Here is a 19,822-nt window from a genome sequence, read left to right on the forward strand (position 1 = left end):
GGGCAGGGGGGTGGGGGTCACGCCTTCTACAGCCAGCCTCTGTGTGTTGTGGGGGGGGGTCACACACTACTACAGCCAGCCTGGTGTGTTGTGGGGGGGGGGGGTCACACACTTCTACAGCCAGCCTCTAGGGGCAGGGGGGAGGGGAGGGGGTCACACCTTCTCCAGCCAGCCTCCGTGTGCTGATGTTTTCTGCGGCTCGTAGCTAAAGATAAAGGTCCGTTTAGGAGCTTCATGAAAGACCGCCCTACACTTCAGAGGGCAAAATAATTCACATTAAATCCTCACTTTTTCATGAAATGTAACGGGCCCCCCGGGACCGCGGACATGAGACCAACGAGCACTGAGATCCTAACTGAGCCAAGCAAACATGGAGAAGGAAATCCTATTCCTTCCTCCGGCCCCTAGAGGCCGTCAGAGGAGCTGCAGGCATGAGCCCCACTAACGCACATGTTGTGGTGGCTGAGGCCGGATCTCAGCGGCTGCATCCTATAGGTCGTATCCTGGCTGTTGTTTACTGCTGCCCAGCTTCTGCGTGGGAGGGGCTCATTACGGCTGGGCAGGGGGAGGGGGGCGGCCTGCTCTCTCTGTGTTCACAGGACGTGGATTGCTCTGTTTGTACTGGCCTCCCCTGACCACCACGGGGGCCGTCCAATCAGCCATCTGCCGTACAACCGGACACGCCCCCTTGATCAGAGGCAGTTGTTGACTGCGTTCCTGCAGGCTCACATGTTCCTGTCAGACGCCAGGCGGCCACAGGTAAATAATAATTAGGGCAGGCCGCCATCAGCTGGGATTGGAAAGTAGTCTGTGCTTGGTGTTTGTGCTCATTCCTCCTGGGCTACTCTGTGCGTGTTCAACATGTGGCCGATGACGGGGCCACGCAGGGTCCCTCTACTACAGCGACGGCTCTCTGATCCTCTGTTGTTCGTTCTCTGACGGTTCAGTGTTCCTTGCCGGTGGTGAACCCATCGTTCCCATGACTACAAGTCCATACCGGGTCTCTGGGTGCCGCCCACATGAGACTCAATTTGTCCAGGAAAATGGTGATGGTAAATAGTTTTGATTGTCATTTATTAATATAAATGAGGTTATTATCAGTCTCAAATAAGCAGGATGGGAGAGGTGTGTGACGACATGAATCAGGTTCCCATCCCTTGGACCCTGCTCCACGTATTCAGACGGCGTTAAGATCCAGCTGGGTCCGCCCTGCGTCATTGTCATTGCCGATTGTGATTGTCATTGTGTGCGGCTGGAGGGCTTCCAGGAACGCTGCCATCCGACATTCCCCAACAGTTTCCGCATTACTCTTATCAGATCCTGGCTGCCATTTTCCGCTCGCTACCGGCGGAGCTCCGATTCATGTTCCCTGAACAGCGGGAGGCCGGTCGCAGAGCGATGGTGACAGGATCGCCTGGTTCACTCCTACATGGACTAATACAACTCCCAGTTTTAAAAGAAGCCATGCATTGATCCATGCGATCTGTTCCCAAGCATTCAGCGTTTCAGTAATTAGTAAATGATTAGTGACAAAAAATAATTATGATAAAGTACATATTTTGTAAACCTTGCAGGCATTTGGAAGCGAAATGATGGACTTCCTCCACTATTTCTGGCCAGGATTCATGTCAAGTGATGATTCTCCCCTCAGCGTGATTTCCATGGGAACCAGCATCTCCCTTCGGTCGGTTTCACAGCAGCCTGTCGCCATTCCCTTTGTCAGACGTCCTCCCAGCTCCTTCCTGACACTGAGGAGGAGCGAGGGCCCTTTATGGAGGGAGGAGGATCAGGGTCTGTACTGTGCAGCCCCGGGCAGCGGCAGCGTGCAGAGAGAGGCAGACAGTCATGTGGGCTGCTTTGAATAACCAAAGCTAGTGGTAGCCTGACACACAGAGGAGGATACTAGCGTAGTGGAACACATCTGAACACGCTTCTGTTTCCGCCGCGCGTGTGAAGTTGTTTCTGGTGAAACAGGGGAAATGCGCAACACAGCCAAACGTTGAGGAAAACTCTTTAGTTCCTCTAATTCTTCTGTTTACCTGCAATCATTGTTACTGGATCGTGTGAAAGATTTGAACCGCCACTCGCATGCCATGGTTTAGTCAACGTAGCGTGGCGTGTTTTAGTGGAACGGTGAACAACACTGAACCATGCATCAGCTGCAATTAGGACCGCTGGCCAACCTGAGCTCCATTAAGCTCAAGTGCAGCTGTTGTGCTCAAGCTGACATTTTTTGTAATTGTCTTGTGGCCTTTACTTCCCTTCCATAGAAAGATATAAAAGACGAATCCGGTACTCGACGGCTTAGAAAAATGTTATGCGGTTACATTCTGTAAAGAGAAATTCAGGGCATTACAAGGATTTGAAACGGCTCATTATAAGTTCCAAATGATCAGCGCTATCTGATCTCTTACAGTAGCTCTGTGTTCTCCAGACAGGCGCCCAGGGAACAGAATAGCCTGCGTTGGTCCCGTGGTAACCCTCGTCATTTGCTCTCCTCTCATTCATCCTTGTTAGCGTTATAGAATGTTAACATGGAGGTTTATCAGAGCGCGGTCAGGGGCCAGAAACTGGCACGGCTCGCGTCCCACTCGGTCCTCGGTTTTAATTTAGCCTCGTCCTCTTTCCAACCTCCGGCTGTCCCCCTGGTGTGTGTCCCTCTGGTGTCCTGCTATAGCTGGGGCTGGTCAGCCTATTTAAAGAGAAGACCTCCAGACCTTTTCCTCCTGATGGAGATGTGCTGGTTTTGCTCTAACGTCTAATGCAATAACAGAAGGGTCACCTCTTCATGTTCCTGTGCAAGGTGTCAAAAGGTCAGCAGGCTGAGATGATGTTGAATCCAAAGATAATGTGATAATCTGCCCAATGCGTGATTCATTTATTGTAATGAATCAGTAGGATTCTCATTTTTTGGGCCAGTTTCAACTGTAGTTTCCATCTATTCCGGACACTTTAGTAGAAGTTGTTGAGCTCAAAAGGCTCTCCTTGTAAACTTAAGGTTGAATAAAGAAGCGTTCTGAAGTGACTGACTGGTCTGGTGAGAAGGAAACCACAGAACTTCCATTGAAACACTTCCTGGGGCCAGCGCTCGTCTTATCAGGCTGTTGGAGGACGTCTCCACTTCCCCTTTGTTTCATAGCTGATTTAAAATGGCCCCACTACGGGTTTAATGGCTTCTACTAGGGATGGGCACGAGTAGTAAATTCCAAACTCGAGTGATCGAAGGAATTCCTCGAGGATCAATCGAGTACTCGTTAAATCAAATCTATTTTTAGAATGCAACGCATCTGCAGCAGGAATAGGCCTGATGATGAACGGCAATATTACCAACCAAACATGTAATGCTTATTCTCCATCAAAACAGTCAGAGTTATCAGAGTATTCATTATTTATTTTTGCAAACGTTCAAAACACATTTTCCTTACAAAAATAAATATGCGTCTCACAATTTAAATCACGTCGAACCAAGGCCTGTAACAGTTTAAAAAAAACGAAACAAGTAGCCTAACCATTGCAAATAAATGCTTAAAGCTGCTAATAAAACGGCAGCAAATGGACTATGGAAATACTCAGCGTTGTGATCTTCTCTACACGCCCGGGATTACAGCTGCGTCTTGCGGCGGTGAAAATAGCCGACACACTTTCACCGTTGCTGCGGGTCTGCTTTCCCGAACTCACCGTTGTGTTTCAGGAGCATATGTTGCCGCATAGTACTTTCTGGTAGCTCGATTTCGCTTGGCATATTTTACATTTCACCTTATGATCTCCTATTTCTTAAGTATTTCAATTATTCGCTGCGGTTTGCTTTAACCGCCATCTCTTAACTTTTTGAATTCTGGCGTGCCTGCACACGGCACGGAACGCGCCATGGAAATTGATGCATTTAATTTTCTTTGTGCCCACGTCATGCGTTAGTGGCGCCGACAGAAAATTGATACATTTGCTTCAGAAAACTTTGTTTGTGTGTATATGCAAACTCGAGTTTGCCTGTCCACCAACCGAGTTCATTTGTAACGAGGAGTACTCGAGTAATCGATTCCTCACGCCCATCCCTAGCTTCTACCCTCTACTGCAACAGGGCAGATGATGCTTGTGAAGATGATCCTGTACGAACATGGCTCCCACACAGCCATCAACTACCAGTTGGCATAATGATGAGTAATAGTGTGTCACAAGCGCCAGACCGGTCTAGAGTAGTCTGCTACCTGAGTGTGTAAGATACCGCGCCAGTAAACCCGGCATAGTTGCGGGTTTATGGTCCTCAACGTACGTGTGTGTGTGTGTGTGTGTGTGTGTGTGTGTGTGTGTGTGTGGGGGTGTGGGGGTTGTGGGTGTGAGTGTGACGCAGTGCTTATGAGCAAATCGTTCCACAGAAGTTCTTCAGTGTCACACTAAACATTTCACAGCTGATCGACTCATAGAGCAACGTCGTGCTGTGACTCAATACCTGGACAATGGGTTTATAGATAGATTAAACATCTTTATGGGCATTGCTATCTCCCCATTTGCGGTCTATAGGCATGGTGTAGTAAATAATACACCTAACTGTTTTAAAGTAGGCTTGAGAAATGCCGGTTATTTGTCAATGGTGTTGAGTTCTGCCTGGTGCCCTCGAGCCTGGAGGTCTTTGTTGGGCCTTCCTGCGGTGACATGAGGTGTGTGATGATGACACTGTAGAGGTCAGGGTCGCTAATCTAATGGCCTGATGTCTTCTGGGTAGAGACCTAGTCTGGGATCAGGAAGTGACTCTGTTCTACGCCTCGATCTTTATGTTCAATATTGCTGCTTCTGGCTAATACGTTGTCCCGGAGTCACTTCCTATGTTCACAAAGTAGCATTGAGGATTTTGAAAGCATGTTTTATTTGTGTAACTTTATGAAGGCATAAAGTGGTTAGTCCCATTGTACCCCGGTATATTGCCAGTCTAACGTGTTTAAGCCGAGTATTTATCAAAACAGTTAGAAAGTATTTGAAAGAATGCACTTTCTAATGCAGCCAATGGCGACTCCTCTTGGAGACCTGTGTGATTTATGTACTGTCTGAGGTTAGTTTCCTGTGGATGGATTAAATCACCCCCAGGCTTATCTGGCTCTGCTGCTGCTGCTGGCCCACCGCGTGTTGGTTAATAAGTTATGTCTGTGGGCCGCCCATTCCAATATGTTAATTTACTCCTGCCAGTAATTCAACCACTGAACTGTTCTTTAAAACACTTTATTTTACAACTCCTGTTTCTTTTATATCAGGGGTGACCTTGAATCCTCGAGGATTCAAATCTTTGATAGAAAGACATTTTGTCGACATTTTATTTTTATAGTCTAATAAGTTGTTGTGTCAGGGGCATTGTGCGTGTGTACCAGTGGGAGTTTCCATTTGGAGGACGGGGGTGGTAAACGGGTTAAACCACAGCGCTCGGGTGAGGGGGGGTGTTCAATGAGTGACACCGCAGCACTGCTTGGCTTGTAGGCGAGAGGCTGTAAGTTATACGATGTATTTTCGGTGGTTGCAGCCGGTCTACTGTGGGCAGTTTGCTGTGTTATGTTTGGCTTGCAGTAAAGGTCCTTTATTGTTTGTTTGATAACCCCTTTGTGTAATGGCAGCAGCAACAGCCAATCAGTTTCCTTTCAAGGTAGAGCCCATTCTGGACCCACTCTTGAAGGATAGAACAATATCACCAAAATAATTCTAAAGTGTTGCAGTGTATGAAACCATTATAACCCCGCTCGCTGGGGGAAACACTACTGTCTGTACTCTGTACCGAATAGTCCCCCTTCTGCTCTATACACTGAAACTATTAACTTGTATGTATTTTTAAAATGAGGAACCAGTAAATAATAAATAATAACCAGTAAATAATAGGGGTGTAACGATACACGTATTTGTATCGACCCATCACGGTACAGGCACTTCTGGGTGGTTACAGAGATGTACCGCGGTGCGTACATAGTGTTAATGTGGCAAATGTAAAAGCTTGTTTTGCAATGCGGAATTTAAAACTTGAAGTCGGAATTTCCCCCGGACCGTTAAGCCAAATTATACTACCCTGACTCCGTAATCCGATTCCGTAACTACGGAGACCCGGAACGGGCAAATGCCATAACCAAGTCTATTGGTGTTTTCATTGCTGCTGATCTACGGCCATTCTCCGTTTTTGACAAACAAGCAGTTTTTCTTTAATTTCCCCCTTTACTATGAACCGTACCGTCCTGTACCGTACCGTGACTTCAAACAAAGGTACGTACCGAACCGTGACTTTTGTTTACCGTTACACCCCTAGTGAATAATCAGACAGCTCTCCGTCTCCAGAGACACGGCCCTGGCTTACAGATGTATGATCCAAACCATTAACCTGGTTTAAACCGCCTTAAAGACTCCTAAAGTAGGCACTATTTAGCCGCAGATATAAAAGATAGATCTTATTTGATGGATCTGGCCTAGTCTATCCTGACTAATCAGATTAGACTATTCAAAATCGTAGTCGAGGAAACCCCTCATCTAAATTTATGCACCTTTTATACATGTAGTCTGACATCACTTTCGAGATGTGTTCTGAAAATAACACCTATCTTATAAGTAAGTTGAGAGCAAAGCCACCGTAAGGGGAAATAACACGTCTGAGGGTGAGTAACGAAAGCTCCAGGAACGAGGAAACTGTGGTCGGGTTGGCAGTAAATGTGTTGATCAACCTGACACTGGGATCTGCAAAGTTACTCCTCTGGAGCCTGAGATCCTCCTGCTCAGCGCTCCTTGATCTCCATGCTGCTCTCTCTCTTCCTTCTCCTCTCTCCACTCCTGCTCCTCTCTCTCTCCTCCTGCTCCTCTCTCTCTCCTCCTGCTCCTCTCTCCACTCCTGCTCCTCTGTCCCTCCTCCTGCTCCTCTCTCCCTCCTCCTGCTCCTCTCTCCCTCCTCCTGCTCCTCTCTCTCTCCTCCTGCTCCTCTCTCTCTCCTCCTGCTCCTCTCTCTCTCCTCCTGCTCCTCTCTCTCTCCTCCTGCTCCTCTCTCTCTCCTCCTGCTCCTCTCTCTCCCTCCTCATGCTCCTCTCTATCCTTGTGCTCCTCTCTCTCCTTGTGCTCCTCTCTCTGTTCTCTCTTTCTCCTCCATGCTCCTCTCCCTCCTCCTGCTCTTCTCTCTCCTCTCTCTCCTCCTGCTCCTCTCTCCTCTCTCTCTCTCTCTCTCTCTCCTCCTGCTCCTCTCTCTCCTTGTGCTCCTCTCTCTCTCCTCCTCTCTCTCTCCTCCTGCTCCTCTCTCTCCTTTGCTCCTCTCTCGCTCTCTCTTCCCCCTCCCCCCATTCATTCGCTGAGGGGTAAGCTATCTTCTAGAAGAGATGTATAAAATATGATATCCAGTCTTCAGATATCATCCCAGATACTGGTGTTTCATTTTGTTTACCCTTTCAGCGATGTTTCCGCTGGATCGGTTTGCTTCTTTAGTTCCGCTCCTTAAAAAAATATGTCGGGGTTATAGTTTGTTCTTCTACAATTCTGAACAAAATGCGGTTTGCTGTTAAACCTAATGGTCCAAACATCTGCAGATCGGAAACTTTCTTCATGAAGCGAACAGACCGTCCAACCAGAGGTCATTGTGAGCACTCTGCCCGAGGCCGTTCAACCACTCAGAATATCACCACGCTCGTTTCAATGGTGCGCTCCACAGATTGCTAATCAGGTTGTCCTGTTCCATCCACCTGACGCTCTTTAATGGCCGCTTAAAACGCACCCTCACCCCGACCCCGTCCGGCTGTTCCCACGTCCTCCCGGTTTCCATGCCTCCAGGGGCTTTTCCAGAGAGAAGCAGTCACGCTCGCCTTAAAAAACACCCGAGTGACCTTCCATTGGGTTCCTAATTGGAAGATTATGATCAGCCTGAAGTGAAACGATTAGGGGGAGTTGTGTTTGCACATATCTAAGGCTGTTTCTGGAATAACTAATGGTCTGCAGTAGTTAAACAGTTTAACATGATGTAGTTAAACAGTTTAACATGTTGTTGTTAAACTGTTTAGCATGTTGTAGCTAAACAGTGAAACATGTAGGTAAACAGTGGAACATGTTGTAGTTAAACAGGGTAACATGTTGTAGTTAAACAGGGTAGCATGTTGTAGTTAAACAGGGTAACATGTTGTAGTTAAACAGGGTAACATGGTCTGCAGTAGTAAAACAGGGTAACTGGAAGCTAAGTAATGCGTTGAATGCTATATTGAATAGATTTCTGATTGTATTATTTAGTTTTTTTGAGGATTCAGCAGTTTATTCTGAGATGTTAGATTGAGCGTTCCACCTCAGTCTCATCAGAGTACGATGCTCTCTGAACCGACTTTTCTGCCTTAAGCCAATGTTTGCATCAGTCTTCTTACTCAAGTGGAACTCGGTGAGGTTGAACAGATAACCAACCTGTCTCATGAGCCCGTTCTTTCAGACGACAGCGGGTCACTACTGCTACTGCAGAGGCTACAGTTTGGAGGGGTTAACAGTGTGTACAGTGTTGAGGTTTGTACAGTGGTGAGGTGTGTACAGTGTGAAGGTGTTTTGGATGATCCAGACAATCTGCACCAACTCACATTGGCTTGTTCGATTGAGAAGAAACCACAAAGTAACAGCATTGGTGCTCCTTCCTCAACTAAATTCCTTTTTAATGTGCAGACCTAAAACACGAAGAACAGCTTGGAGCTCCCTGGCTGCATCCATCCATACTGCTTGGTTTTAAATGTCCTTCTCTGTCCGTGCTAATTAGACTGAGAGTGTGCTTGATGTACTCCGTCAGTCTCCAACACGCTGGTGTTCAGCGTCCTCGACGGCGGGTAGGATCACCAGGGCTCCACTCAGAGCCTCTTCTTCTGATGTCTGTGTTTGACACGTTAAGCACAATGTTGTTTCTTTAAAGGGTTTCGATTGCAGGTTAACATGATTCCACTCGGGGCGGTCTTTCAGTGCTAGAGGTGTTGGCATGTGGTTGATTATAGGCTCTCTGTGTCTGTTTGCTGTGTGTCTCGGTTCTATTGTGTCTGCCTGGCCGGTAATTAAAGGGGAGGGAGTAGGCTTTGCTGATGAGGCTCGGTTGGTTCACAGGGAGGCAGTCTGTCGGAACTCGTGTTGGAACACCTCCACAGTCAACCACAAGTATTCAGAAGAAATCCTTTTAGCTCGGTACATTAGGACATTAATATGTCAAAACATTGCTATGGATTATCTGTTGAACCCTCGTCCTAAACGCCTGTAGTTTACGATGCAGACATCTCGCACCGTTTTTGAGTTTACCAGTTGGATTGGTGTATTCAGATATGTTTCTGCTGTATTCTTACAGCCTAGTTTCGCAACTATTAATAAGCATGTCAATATTTAGACTCATGTAAGCCGATAATGTCGTTATGGAAACCACCATGGAGATGTTATGCCCTCTGCATTAAATGAGTTGCAGCAGAGCGTGTATTTCTGTTTTTCTGTTTCACAGATTCAGCCCAACTCGATGTGTCCTGAGCTCCCGGTTCCATTAACTTCCTCGTTAGGGCATTCAGTTTGGATTTAATTAAGTCTGGTCTGATAAATCATTTGGCACACAGTTTTGGATTATTTGAATTCATGCGGTTTGTAACGGGGACACAACGGACATTAGAGCGTTGATAAACTGGAATGTATATTATAAATATAGTAACTGGGTATAATGGTTTGTATTTAGATGTGTTTGTCTTTTTATGCATCTGTTTTTTGTATCCATTTTGTTGTGATTGAAGCAGTAGGCCGAATAAGATTGACCAGCAATTGGATTATTGTTTTGTAGTATTATACCAACAACATGCAAAGCCTGAAATATCTGCACAGTATTGTTAAAATATTTGTCGTTTACAGAAATGCAAAATTCTCATTTTATTACTGTCACACCTCAGCAGTGAAGAAGATTCCTTATTTTTCCAGCATCAGTTACTTATAAAGGCAATTACTGGTACAACTGATTTACTGTGTTTTTCAAAGTAAATATGTTCCATGACATTTGTTTTTATAGAGATGTAATGGAAGTGTTTTATGTTGCAGGTATTCGATGATATCTATCACTTCAAACATCGCACAGTGGAGAAGAGATCCCTCTCCAACCACCGGGGAACGCATGTCCGCCTGCACAGAGAACCCAAGGTAGGTTCTAATCCCAATTAATCCCAGTCCGACCACACAGAGAACCCAAGGTAGGTCCTAATCCCAGTCCGCCTGCACAGAGAACCCAAGGAAGGTCCTAATCCCAGTTAATCCCATTATCTCTCACACAGAACCAAAGGTATGCTGTGTTCCACTATCCATACTTCCATGAGTACACTTAAACATAGTACACTATCCGCACTTACGAAGTGCGCTAATTTTCAGATGTCAGTGTGGTTCCAAATCGAATACTCAGTGGTGCACTAACCGGAAATTACGATCGCGACTGCTGCTGCTGCTCCTCCCCCGCAAAAAACATCCCGCTTTGAACGCTGAACTCTTTACACCTAGCAGCTATAAAAAGCTCTAAAAACTACAAAATGACTATTAATATAGGCTATGTGAACAATGCGCCTCCTTTGGCTCAGCATGGCTCCGCCCTCTTCCGCTACGTAGCTAAAATGGCTGCCGTTGAGTACAAAAAGTGTAAATCGATCCACACTTCGCGGATTGACCGTTTTGAGTACACCATCCGGGTCCTTTCAGGACACTTATTTTCGCCCGATCCTAATTGGATTGCCCTACGTACTCAAACTAAGTATAGTAAGTATGGATATTGGAACACAGCAGTAGTCTTTAATTCCTGTATCCCAGTATATAATCTCTCCCTCACGGTGTTCTATTTCCAGTTGAAGCGTAGTGTTGTGTGGCAGCGTTACAGAGGAGGGTTTGTGGTTGTTGATGTCCACCCACCAGATCAGGTCGCTGTGTTCTCATCCAGCATATATAGAGGGGTGGAGAACGCCTTCAGAGGAATCCTGACCTAGTCCTCTCCCCTCAATACACCTGCAGCATGACAGCTCCTCTTACAGCACTCCCTGGACGGGAGGGCCGCTCACTGGATGGAGATGTGGAAGAGTTAGCCAACACTCAAACGGTCGTTGCTTCAGGCCAAACAAGGGGCAGTTGAGCTGTTTTAAACCGGCCACACACCGGCGCTGATGCGCAGCGGTCCGCATTTCACACACGTCAATTGCCGCCCCCAGTTGTGATATGTTTTGAAAGAAGCAGATCAACAAACATAGTTGGTATAGGCTACCATAACGTCATACCAATTGTTTTATGACAATATATAGCCCTGATGCTCTTGATCCTCTGTTTGTGCTTACAATGATAGTCACATTAATTCATAGTTACTTTATGTACTGTCGGGCACTTTGTTTACGGTTTAGTCACTTTACACAATTTATTTACTTTCATTGCTCATTCCTTTTGCATTGTGTAATTATTCATCTAGTACGTCCGAAATAATGGGTGTGTTCTTTTTGACCCGCTGCTTCGGCGCTGGTGTGTGTTCGGCTTTAGTCACGGCCCAGCACATGGTCAATTGAGGACTATTTGCAGCTGCATCTCTTCCTCGAGCTCTTTCACAACCTGAGGTGACGGAGTCTCACTGGACTCGCCTCTAACCCAGCTCCCCTCAGACCAAGGGGTCTGAACTCCCTGCGGTCCGGTCGCGTGAAGCTCGCTCTGGGAACTCTATTCTTGGTACCGTGTCCTGGTTGGACACGGTACCCCCCCCCCCCTCAGGTGCATGCTGGGACACTGCCTGTTCGCCCGGCCTTACTCAGTGAAACTGGCACAGCTCCCTTAACCCCTCCCTCCGGGACTCCCCCTCCCTGACTCCCCCTCTGGGACTTCCTTCCCTGTTTCCTGTTGTTGAATTCCTTTATGTCCAGAGCACCTCAGAGGAGAGCGGGCCATGGTCACCGCCACGGTTACCATGGTGACGCCTTCCCCCGCCTGGCAGAGTTCAGGTCGTCACTCCCTCTAGTAATGAACTGGGCTGTTTTTCTGTGTTTATCGGTTCAGAGTCGCATGTTCTTTCTGCGGTTCATAAATCGGTCATAAATCTGCTGTGACCGGTTAGCATCACGTTTCACACCTCTGCTGCAGCAGACATGTTTTGATCAATGCAGCCGACATTGGGCAGTCGATGCAAAGTGCCAGGCTATGAATATATTTATTCCTGTTGATTTTATTTATTCATCTCCCCACCAGCGCTAGAGCAATACTGAACCTCTGATAAAATAGATGGTTTTAAACCAAGAATAAAAAAGCTGCACACCGTTTTATAGAAATCCTATTTTAGAGAAAATTACTTTTGTTTTAGAAGAAAGAGCCTAGACTTTAAGGACCAAATGAATCCTAAACGGAATGAGTGGAGTGAAGTCTACACCTGTTTCTTCCTGCCAACGGCAACTGATGGACACTCTAGCTAATGTAATGTGTGGCCCTTTCTGATCCCTGTTTATTGACTGCACTCTGTTTTAATGTCCAGCCACACAGTATCAGTGTCTGCTAAACTGCTTCAATGTGGTTGATACAAGTGAGCCACTGTTGTGCTATCAGTCAGTATAACCACGTTTCTTTACGGCGCTTGCCCACAAAAAGTGTGTGTGTGTGTGTGTGTGTGTGTGTGTGTGTGTGTGTGTGTGTGTGTGTGTGTGTGTGTGTGTGTGTGTGTGTGTGTGTGTGTGTGTGTGTGTGTGTGTGTGTGTGTGTGTGTGTGTGTGTGTGTGTGTGTGTTCCAGTCATTTTGAGCTGTACTCGGACACAACCCTGAGTTTTGCGATTGCTCTAAACAAATGAAAACTTGTTCCTGGTCTCCTGACGTGTTTATAGGGCGGGGGGATTGGGCTGGGGTCCCAGACAGTGCAGTTATTATGTTGAAGTATTAGTGAAGGACGGATGTGTATCAGTCCAGTGTGTGTGTGAAAGCGGATCAGCCTTTTTCTTTATTTATATTATTCAGGTTCATCACCCTTTTCTACATAGAATTGATTGATCCTGGATTTCTTGCATTCACTGGTGGATTAAGAATGAAGATACGTCCCTCACAAAGAGAAGAGGTGTGTTTGTGATGTGTTCCATGGAGACATGGCCACATGAAGACAAGGAGAAGAGAGGAGGGCGAGTCGCCATTCAGGTGAACAGACGGATCAGCCTGGATACAATGCAGCAGCATGGGCACGATGCAGTGAGCAGCTTGGGCACAATGCAGCAGCCTGGACACGATGCAGTGTGCAGCCTGTTCAGTGAGCAGCCTGGACATTGAGCTGCTACGGGACGTCTCTGCCCCTCGGTCTCCAAGGCCGTTCTGATTGTTATTCACGTTCCCCTGTGGCTTCTGAGTCGCAGGCCGCTAGCGTCATCCACTCTGTGACCGTGAAGCTACAGACGATGCAGCAGATTCCCTTCATGGGGATTCTAACCTCATCACCTTGAGAACTACCCTGCTCACTTTAGTCGGTTGGCTGCTCGACAAAACCAACCATTGGCTGCGACGTTAAGGACGTCTGGGCTCCATCGGCCTGCCTCCCCTGAAGGATCACAACCTGGTCTACCTTCAGCCTCTACAGACCTGCAGTGGGGCAGGTCTGGGCACTAGAGGCAGAGGGGGTTCTCAGGTCTGTTCTGAGGCGACCCTGGGATTTCTCCATCATGCTCATGGGGACTGAGACTACAAAGTAGATTGTGTAAATGTGTGCATGGACAGAGATTAACCCTGGGTGACTCAGGGCCTCACTGAACCAGGAGATGGACACTTTCAGGAGAGGAGATGAGGAGGAGCTGAAGGACGTGCAACTGGAACGGAGGGGAGCAGTCACCGAAGGCGCTGCAGGTTACAGGAGGATGCTTGAGAGGAACCCCAGCTGGACAAACACCAGGTCTGACAGGCCTGAGAAGAAGACCAGGGAAAGGAGGAGACCCCCCCCCCCGCCTCTTCCTCTATCTTAGAGATAGCTCATATTATTTATGTTCACATGAAAATTCCTCTTTATTTTACTAATATTCAAGCTGGGCTGTGTTATCCAGTAACATTTAACATTGACTGTTGGGAAAGACCTTCTGATCAGAAAATGCTCTCAGGAAAGGGGCCGAAAAGGTTGCCATAAAGATGGTCAAATTGTAAGATTAAATTATTATCAAATAGTGGTTTCCTCCATTCTCCTTCGTATGAAACAAGAATTATTATGAAAAACTACCAGGGCGTAACCGAGGCATAGAGGTTGGCTGTGGTCCAAACGATGGCCCTTACCATGATCTTTCTTTGTTTTTTTAAAGTTTGTTTCTCACAGGCTGGTATTTTTTAACAGGAAAATGGGGACATTTAGAAAATAGATTGAAGACTGCATTGACCATTTTAATGTCCATTTAAACAGGCCCTTTGAGAGCTCTAACACAATAATATTGGATATAGGTGCTGAGTCACACACGCACCTATCAACCAAAATAAATTGAAAATGGGAAATAACAAGACGCATTCTTTGACGGATTCATAAACAGAGGACGTATTAAACCTAAACATCAAATGAGATGCTCTGCTCCAATGATTTTCTCATTATTGGAGTATTTTCTAGGGGGGGATAAAAACAAGGGTGGTTCCGTCCATGAGAGGAGAATAGTCAGAGGCAATGAGGGCTTGTGGTGGAAGGCTTTGTACAGGGCCCTGCAGTGGGACGTACACATTGGGATGGAGGTCAAGCCTTACTACTTATTTATCCAAACTGGAACTCTCAGATGAGATCAGGACTTCCAGACATTTGGAGCCTGCAAAGCAATTTAATGGAATCAGTTTGACTCTGTCTCTACAGGTCACAGAGAAGTGATAAGAAGGACTCTCACAATAGTAATGTTCCTCTAACCTTCCCTCCTTTCCTCGCTAGGTAACGCAGGAATATTTAATTTAGCATTCAACAGAAGTTATTTTTAAGGACCACTCCTCTGCTGGTTAGTGCCGTTCGCGTATTTTTGGTGCAGTATTATGACGTCATTGTTTTAGTGAGACATGCACTGTTCAGATTTTCTGACGGCAACCGATCATATTTATTGTTAATGTATGGGCAGCTGGTCCGATGCCATCAACGTTTGTTTAGTTTACAGTGTAATATAGGCAAGAATTGTCAGGTTTGTTCTGTCATTTCTTTAAACACAGACCTTTTTATAAAACCTATTCATGTGTTTGATAGATGGTGAGAGAGCCACTTTTATCGGGTCCTGCAAAAGGCTGATTGATCGGCCGATCCCATGTTAAGGGCCAATATCGGTCAAATTATCTGTGGCCGTTCGATCGGTGCATCACTCGGTCTTTTCCATTCAGTCTCAGAATGACCTCATGGCCAAACGACTCTAGATCGGCTGTTTGTTTGCTCCCTCCTCTCTGCCAGTGGGGCGCCCTCAGCAAAACACATCGGAGAACACTGATCATGGAGAGTTGAGCGACTACAAAGGCCTCCGAACGTGGAATGCATCTCTGGACCTGAAAGGATTCCATATGAGCGGTTGCATCATCAGGTTTAATTGGACTGCTGGACGGGGCTCCACTTGGATCTCACTCCTTTGACGGGCTCTGCTCTCCATACTTCTCGGTATTAATGGCTTGTTCCACAAACACAATGCACAGAGCTTTCCTTTCAACCTATGCAGCGTGTGGCTCAAACGGAACCGGTGGAAATTCAACCAGCCTCCGTTGAATGTGTGTTTATATTCACCGGACATGCAGTCCTGACATCGTCAGGAAAGGAAAACATATTTCTGGAACTGTTCTAAGGATAACAGCAGAGTATGTTTGTTCTTATATCAGTATCCCAAATACAAGAACCACGGATGACTTGTGCTCAGGCTGAGTCAATAGACGGCTTGATTTGATAAGCCAAATAAAGTAAGGTCAACAATGACGGACCGCGGCCGTCCTCGCTGGATCGAGGAGCTGGGATTAATTGGCGGCCACACATTCCGGTCAACGTTCTGCTGAAGAGAGTGCTCTGCAGATTTCAGTGTAGGGTCAAAGTAAACCCTTCCCTAACTTTTCACTTCGCTCTACCTCAACACAGATGAGGGAAGATAGCTCCATTAAGGGGAAATGAGAGCAGGAGAAAATACACTTTATGCTTAATGTTTCACTGCAGATGACAACGATAAGAAATATGTCCCGTCGACGGATTTCATGGTTGCTGCAGTTTAGCAAATGTTCAGCCCCCCCTCTCTTCCTGCACCCCCCCCTCTGCGGTCCCTCCAGTCCCCCTGCTATAGTAGTAATGATAGTCATGCCTTTTAGGTGGCTTTTGTGCAGCCATGAATGTCACCTTGATTGATTTTTATTGTATTTTATATTTATTTTTGCATGCCTCGTCATCTCCGCCTGCAGACTGCGTCTCCTTGTCATCTCCACCAGTGCAGACTGCGTCTCCCCTCGTCTCCTCATCTCCTCGTCCTCTCCCTGTCTTCAGCAACCTTGCTGCTCCGCTGTCTTCTGGACGTCTTTGCTGACATGTCCTTCCTCTCTCTCCCTGGTGGTTCTGTACCTGCCGCACAGCGAGCCCCCAGGGCAGGATAGAGGGCCTTATGGAGGGTATAATACGCCCTCAGTCATCTCCAGGGCACGCGTGTTGACATGATGTGCGTTCGGAGACGATGAACGTAAGACCAATAACCGTATCCCCCCCCAAGCCAGAACACGGGGCGCCCCGATCCAGAAGGGTGAATTGGCGCTGGAATTCCCTGGCCCCCGCTGTGCCTCTCATTAGCGGGGGCCCGGCGGCAGGCTGGGGCTGTAATCACTGATGGCCGCCCCCTTGGGGATCAGGCCCCCATTTATTCAGGCGACCCGCGACCCCGTGCAGCGTCCTGATTACGCCATATGCTCTCGGCCACGGCTAACGGCCGGATTAGCGTTCCCGCTAGGTGGTTTCTGGTTCCTTCCCGCTAGGTGGTTTACGGTTCCTTCCCGCTCTGTGGTTTACGGTTTCTCTCCGTTAGCTGGTTTACGGTTTCTCTCCGCTAGGTGGTTTACGGTTTCTCTCCGCTAGCTGGTTTACGGTTTCTCTCCGCTAGGTGGTTTACGGTTTCTCTCCGCTAGGTGGTTTACGGTTTCTCTCCGCTAGGTGGTCTTCGGTTCCTTCCTACTCTGTGGTTTCCGGTCCCTTCCTGCTCAGTGGTTTCCGGTTCCTTCCCGCTAGGTGGTTTCCGGTTCCTTCCTGCTCGTTGGTTCACGGTTCCTTCCCGCTCTGTGGTTTACGGTTCCTTCCCGCTCGGTGGTTACCGGTTCCTTCCTGCTCTGTGGTTTCCGGTTCCTTCCTGCTCTAACATGTTTCTGTTGTGATCTCTCCCTTCAGGTGGTGTGGGCTGAGCAGCAGGTGGTCAAACAGCGACGGAAGCGGGACGTTTACACAGAGCCGTCAGACCCAAAGTTCAGAGACCAGTGGTACCTGGTGAGTCGCTGCTCCTTTAGAGGCATGAGACCCTAACCCTACGATAGAGTAGAGAGAAGTACGACTTGAGAAGATTTTAATTGGTTCATAACAAAGTCTTTTCAGTCCGTTTTTAAATCGAAAGGATCACAGCAAGCAGCGCTCCAAACGTCAGGTACTCTGTGTCCACCCAGCCAGGAAGCCACAGGGTGATGCAGACCAACACAATGTGATAGTGGTCTGGATGAGAGCCATGTTTCAGCAGGGAAACATGCCTGTGCAATAATGGGATATTATTAAATCTTTGTAATCTGTCGCTCTCTCTCCCTTGCTGTGTTCCGATATCCATACTGTCCGTACTTACTAGCCTTAGTTTGAGTACGTAGGGCGTTCCAATTCAGATCGGGCGAAAATAAGTATACTGAAAGGACCGGGATGGTGTACTCAAAACTGTCAAATTGTGAAGTGTGGATCGATGTACACTTTTCGTACTCAATGGCAGCCATCTTAGCTACGTAGCGGAAGAGGGCGGAGCCAGGCTGAGACAAAGTCTGTGCATTTTCCACATAGCCTGCATTAATAGTCATTTTGTAGTTTCTATATCTTTTATAGCTGCTAGGCGTAAAGAGTTCACCGTTCAAAGCGGGATGATTATTGCGGGGGAGGAGCCGCGGCGACAGTCGTGATCGTAATTTCCGGTTAGTGCACCACGGAGTATTCGATTTGGAACAACACTGACATCTGAAAATAGGCGCACTTAGTGAGTACGGATAGTGTACTACGTTTAAGTGTACTGATGGAAGTATGGATATTGGTACACTACACAGCACCTGTCTCTTTGTTTCTGTGTCTCTCTCTGTCTATGTCTCTCTTTGTCTCTCTGTGTCTCATTCTCTTTCTCCCTCCTGTGTGTTCTCCTCTATTCACTTCCTCGCTGGATCCATCTCTGACTTTGATATAATTAAAAATTGCGATGGGGTTTTGCACAAACTCAATGCTGCGGCCTTCATGCTCACTCCTTTGTCTGTTTTAATAACGCTCCATTCCAGCCTTCTCCTTACATGTGGCCTGATCTGCCCCCTGGAAAGGAGAACGAGTCAGTATATGAATATTCACAATCAGAGGGCTCCATGTTTCTGGAATTAAATCTGTGAAGACCTCTTAATATATATTTCATTTCCACAGTTAAAGTTTCGTTATGTTGTCCTCATGAGGACCAGAGACGCTAAACCGTCAGGATTTGACAGTTTAAGACGGGTCTCAAGATGGACAAGAGGGAGCTGTTGTGTCTCCATCAGCTCTGTATGCATTCTAGAATCAGAGCCTCTCTCAAGCGCAGAGGAAGAAATGGCATTTAACCAAATGCCAGTCTGAATGTCGAGAGCCCTGGACACTGATTGCTATTTGCCCGTTCGCCGCGGACGGAGCCACTCAAGGGAGGATCTACCGTTAACTCCGATAAAAGATTGAGGCCAGCGATGCGGTCTATAGCACACCGCTACGAGCAAACGACAACATCTCCCACGTCCCACCCTCCCTACCCTGTCCTCATAGCATCCCCACGCAGTGAGGAGGGTCATGAATGCAAACCTGTCTGCTGGTCGCACCTCTCACAGGCCCTCTTACATCAAAACGTCTCGTAGAATCCTTGTTTTGCCTCCAATGCCGTTTAAGAGTGTTTGAGTGATGGAATGTCTTGTTCTAATCTTGTTTTCCTGTGTTCAGAACAACGCCAACCACCGCGACCTGAACGTGAAGGGCGCCTGGGAGCTGGGCTTCACCGGGAAGGGGGTGGTGGTTTCTATTCTGGACGACGGCATCGAGCTGAACCACCCCGACTTGGCACAAAACTATGTAAGCATCTTCCTGTTTCACAGCCCGGTCCAAAGAGGTGGCATCCTCTGAAAGTGTGAAGCTAGCGCTTCTGGAACAATGGGGTGGATATGACACCCCTTTGGCACTTTGAGGGACGACTTTTGGCTCTTCTGCTACTCTGGCCTGTTAATCTAAGAAATCCTTTCAAGTGACCCTTAAACTTGTTAGATTTAGGTTTTTGTTGTTTTGCTTTTCTGTACAAAAACCAATTTCTCTTGATGCTTCTCCACATATTAGCGTGTGAACTTGTTACTGCCTTCCTTTGTGTTTGTCTCTGATCGGAGGGGAGATGAGAGCAGCCAGCAGCTGATTAAGAAAACTCAGAGCGTGACCGCCTATCTTTGTTTTGTATAAACATTCTGATGTTTTCATGCATTTTGATTTGGGGAATTGCAGAAGGGCCAACTTTTGACTTGGCTGATGGGTTAGCTGATGTCTGGTTCTCATGTCTCCATAGTGACAGGTTAGCTGATGGGTTCACTGATGTCTGGTTCTAATCTCTCCATAATGACGGGTTAGCTGATGTCTGGTTCTAATGTCTCTCTATTGACGGGTTAGCTGATGGGTTAGCTGAT

At 47.1% G+C, this 19,822-nt stretch overlaps 1 protein-coding gene across 4 annotated transcripts in view; it reads left to right on the forward strand.

Moving 5' to 3' along the window:
- Nucleotides 1–19,822, forward strand: part of LOC132471966 (furin-like) — a 63,006-nt gene that overhangs the window by 16,560 nt on the left and 26,624 nt on the right. For all 4 annotated transcript variants that reach the window (XM_060071337.1, XM_060071339.1, XM_060071340.1 and 1 more), the window contains exons 3-5: nt 10,021–10,119; nt 17,298–17,393; nt 19,098–19,226. In XM_060071337.1, the coding sequence (XP_059927320.1) occupies nt 10,021–10,119; nt 17,298–17,393; nt 19,098–19,226 (324 nt within the window). The remainder of the gene's footprint in view (nt 1–10,020; nt 10,120–17,297; nt 17,394–19,097; nt 19,227–19,822) is intronic.

The sequence above is a fragment of the Gadus macrocephalus genome, chromosome 14, assembly GCF_031168955.1.
Source record: "Gadus macrocephalus chromosome 14, ASM3116895v1".
In the NCBI taxonomy this organism is placed as follows: domain Eukaryota; kingdom Metazoa; phylum Chordata; class Actinopteri; order Gadiformes; family Gadidae; genus Gadus; species Gadus macrocephalus.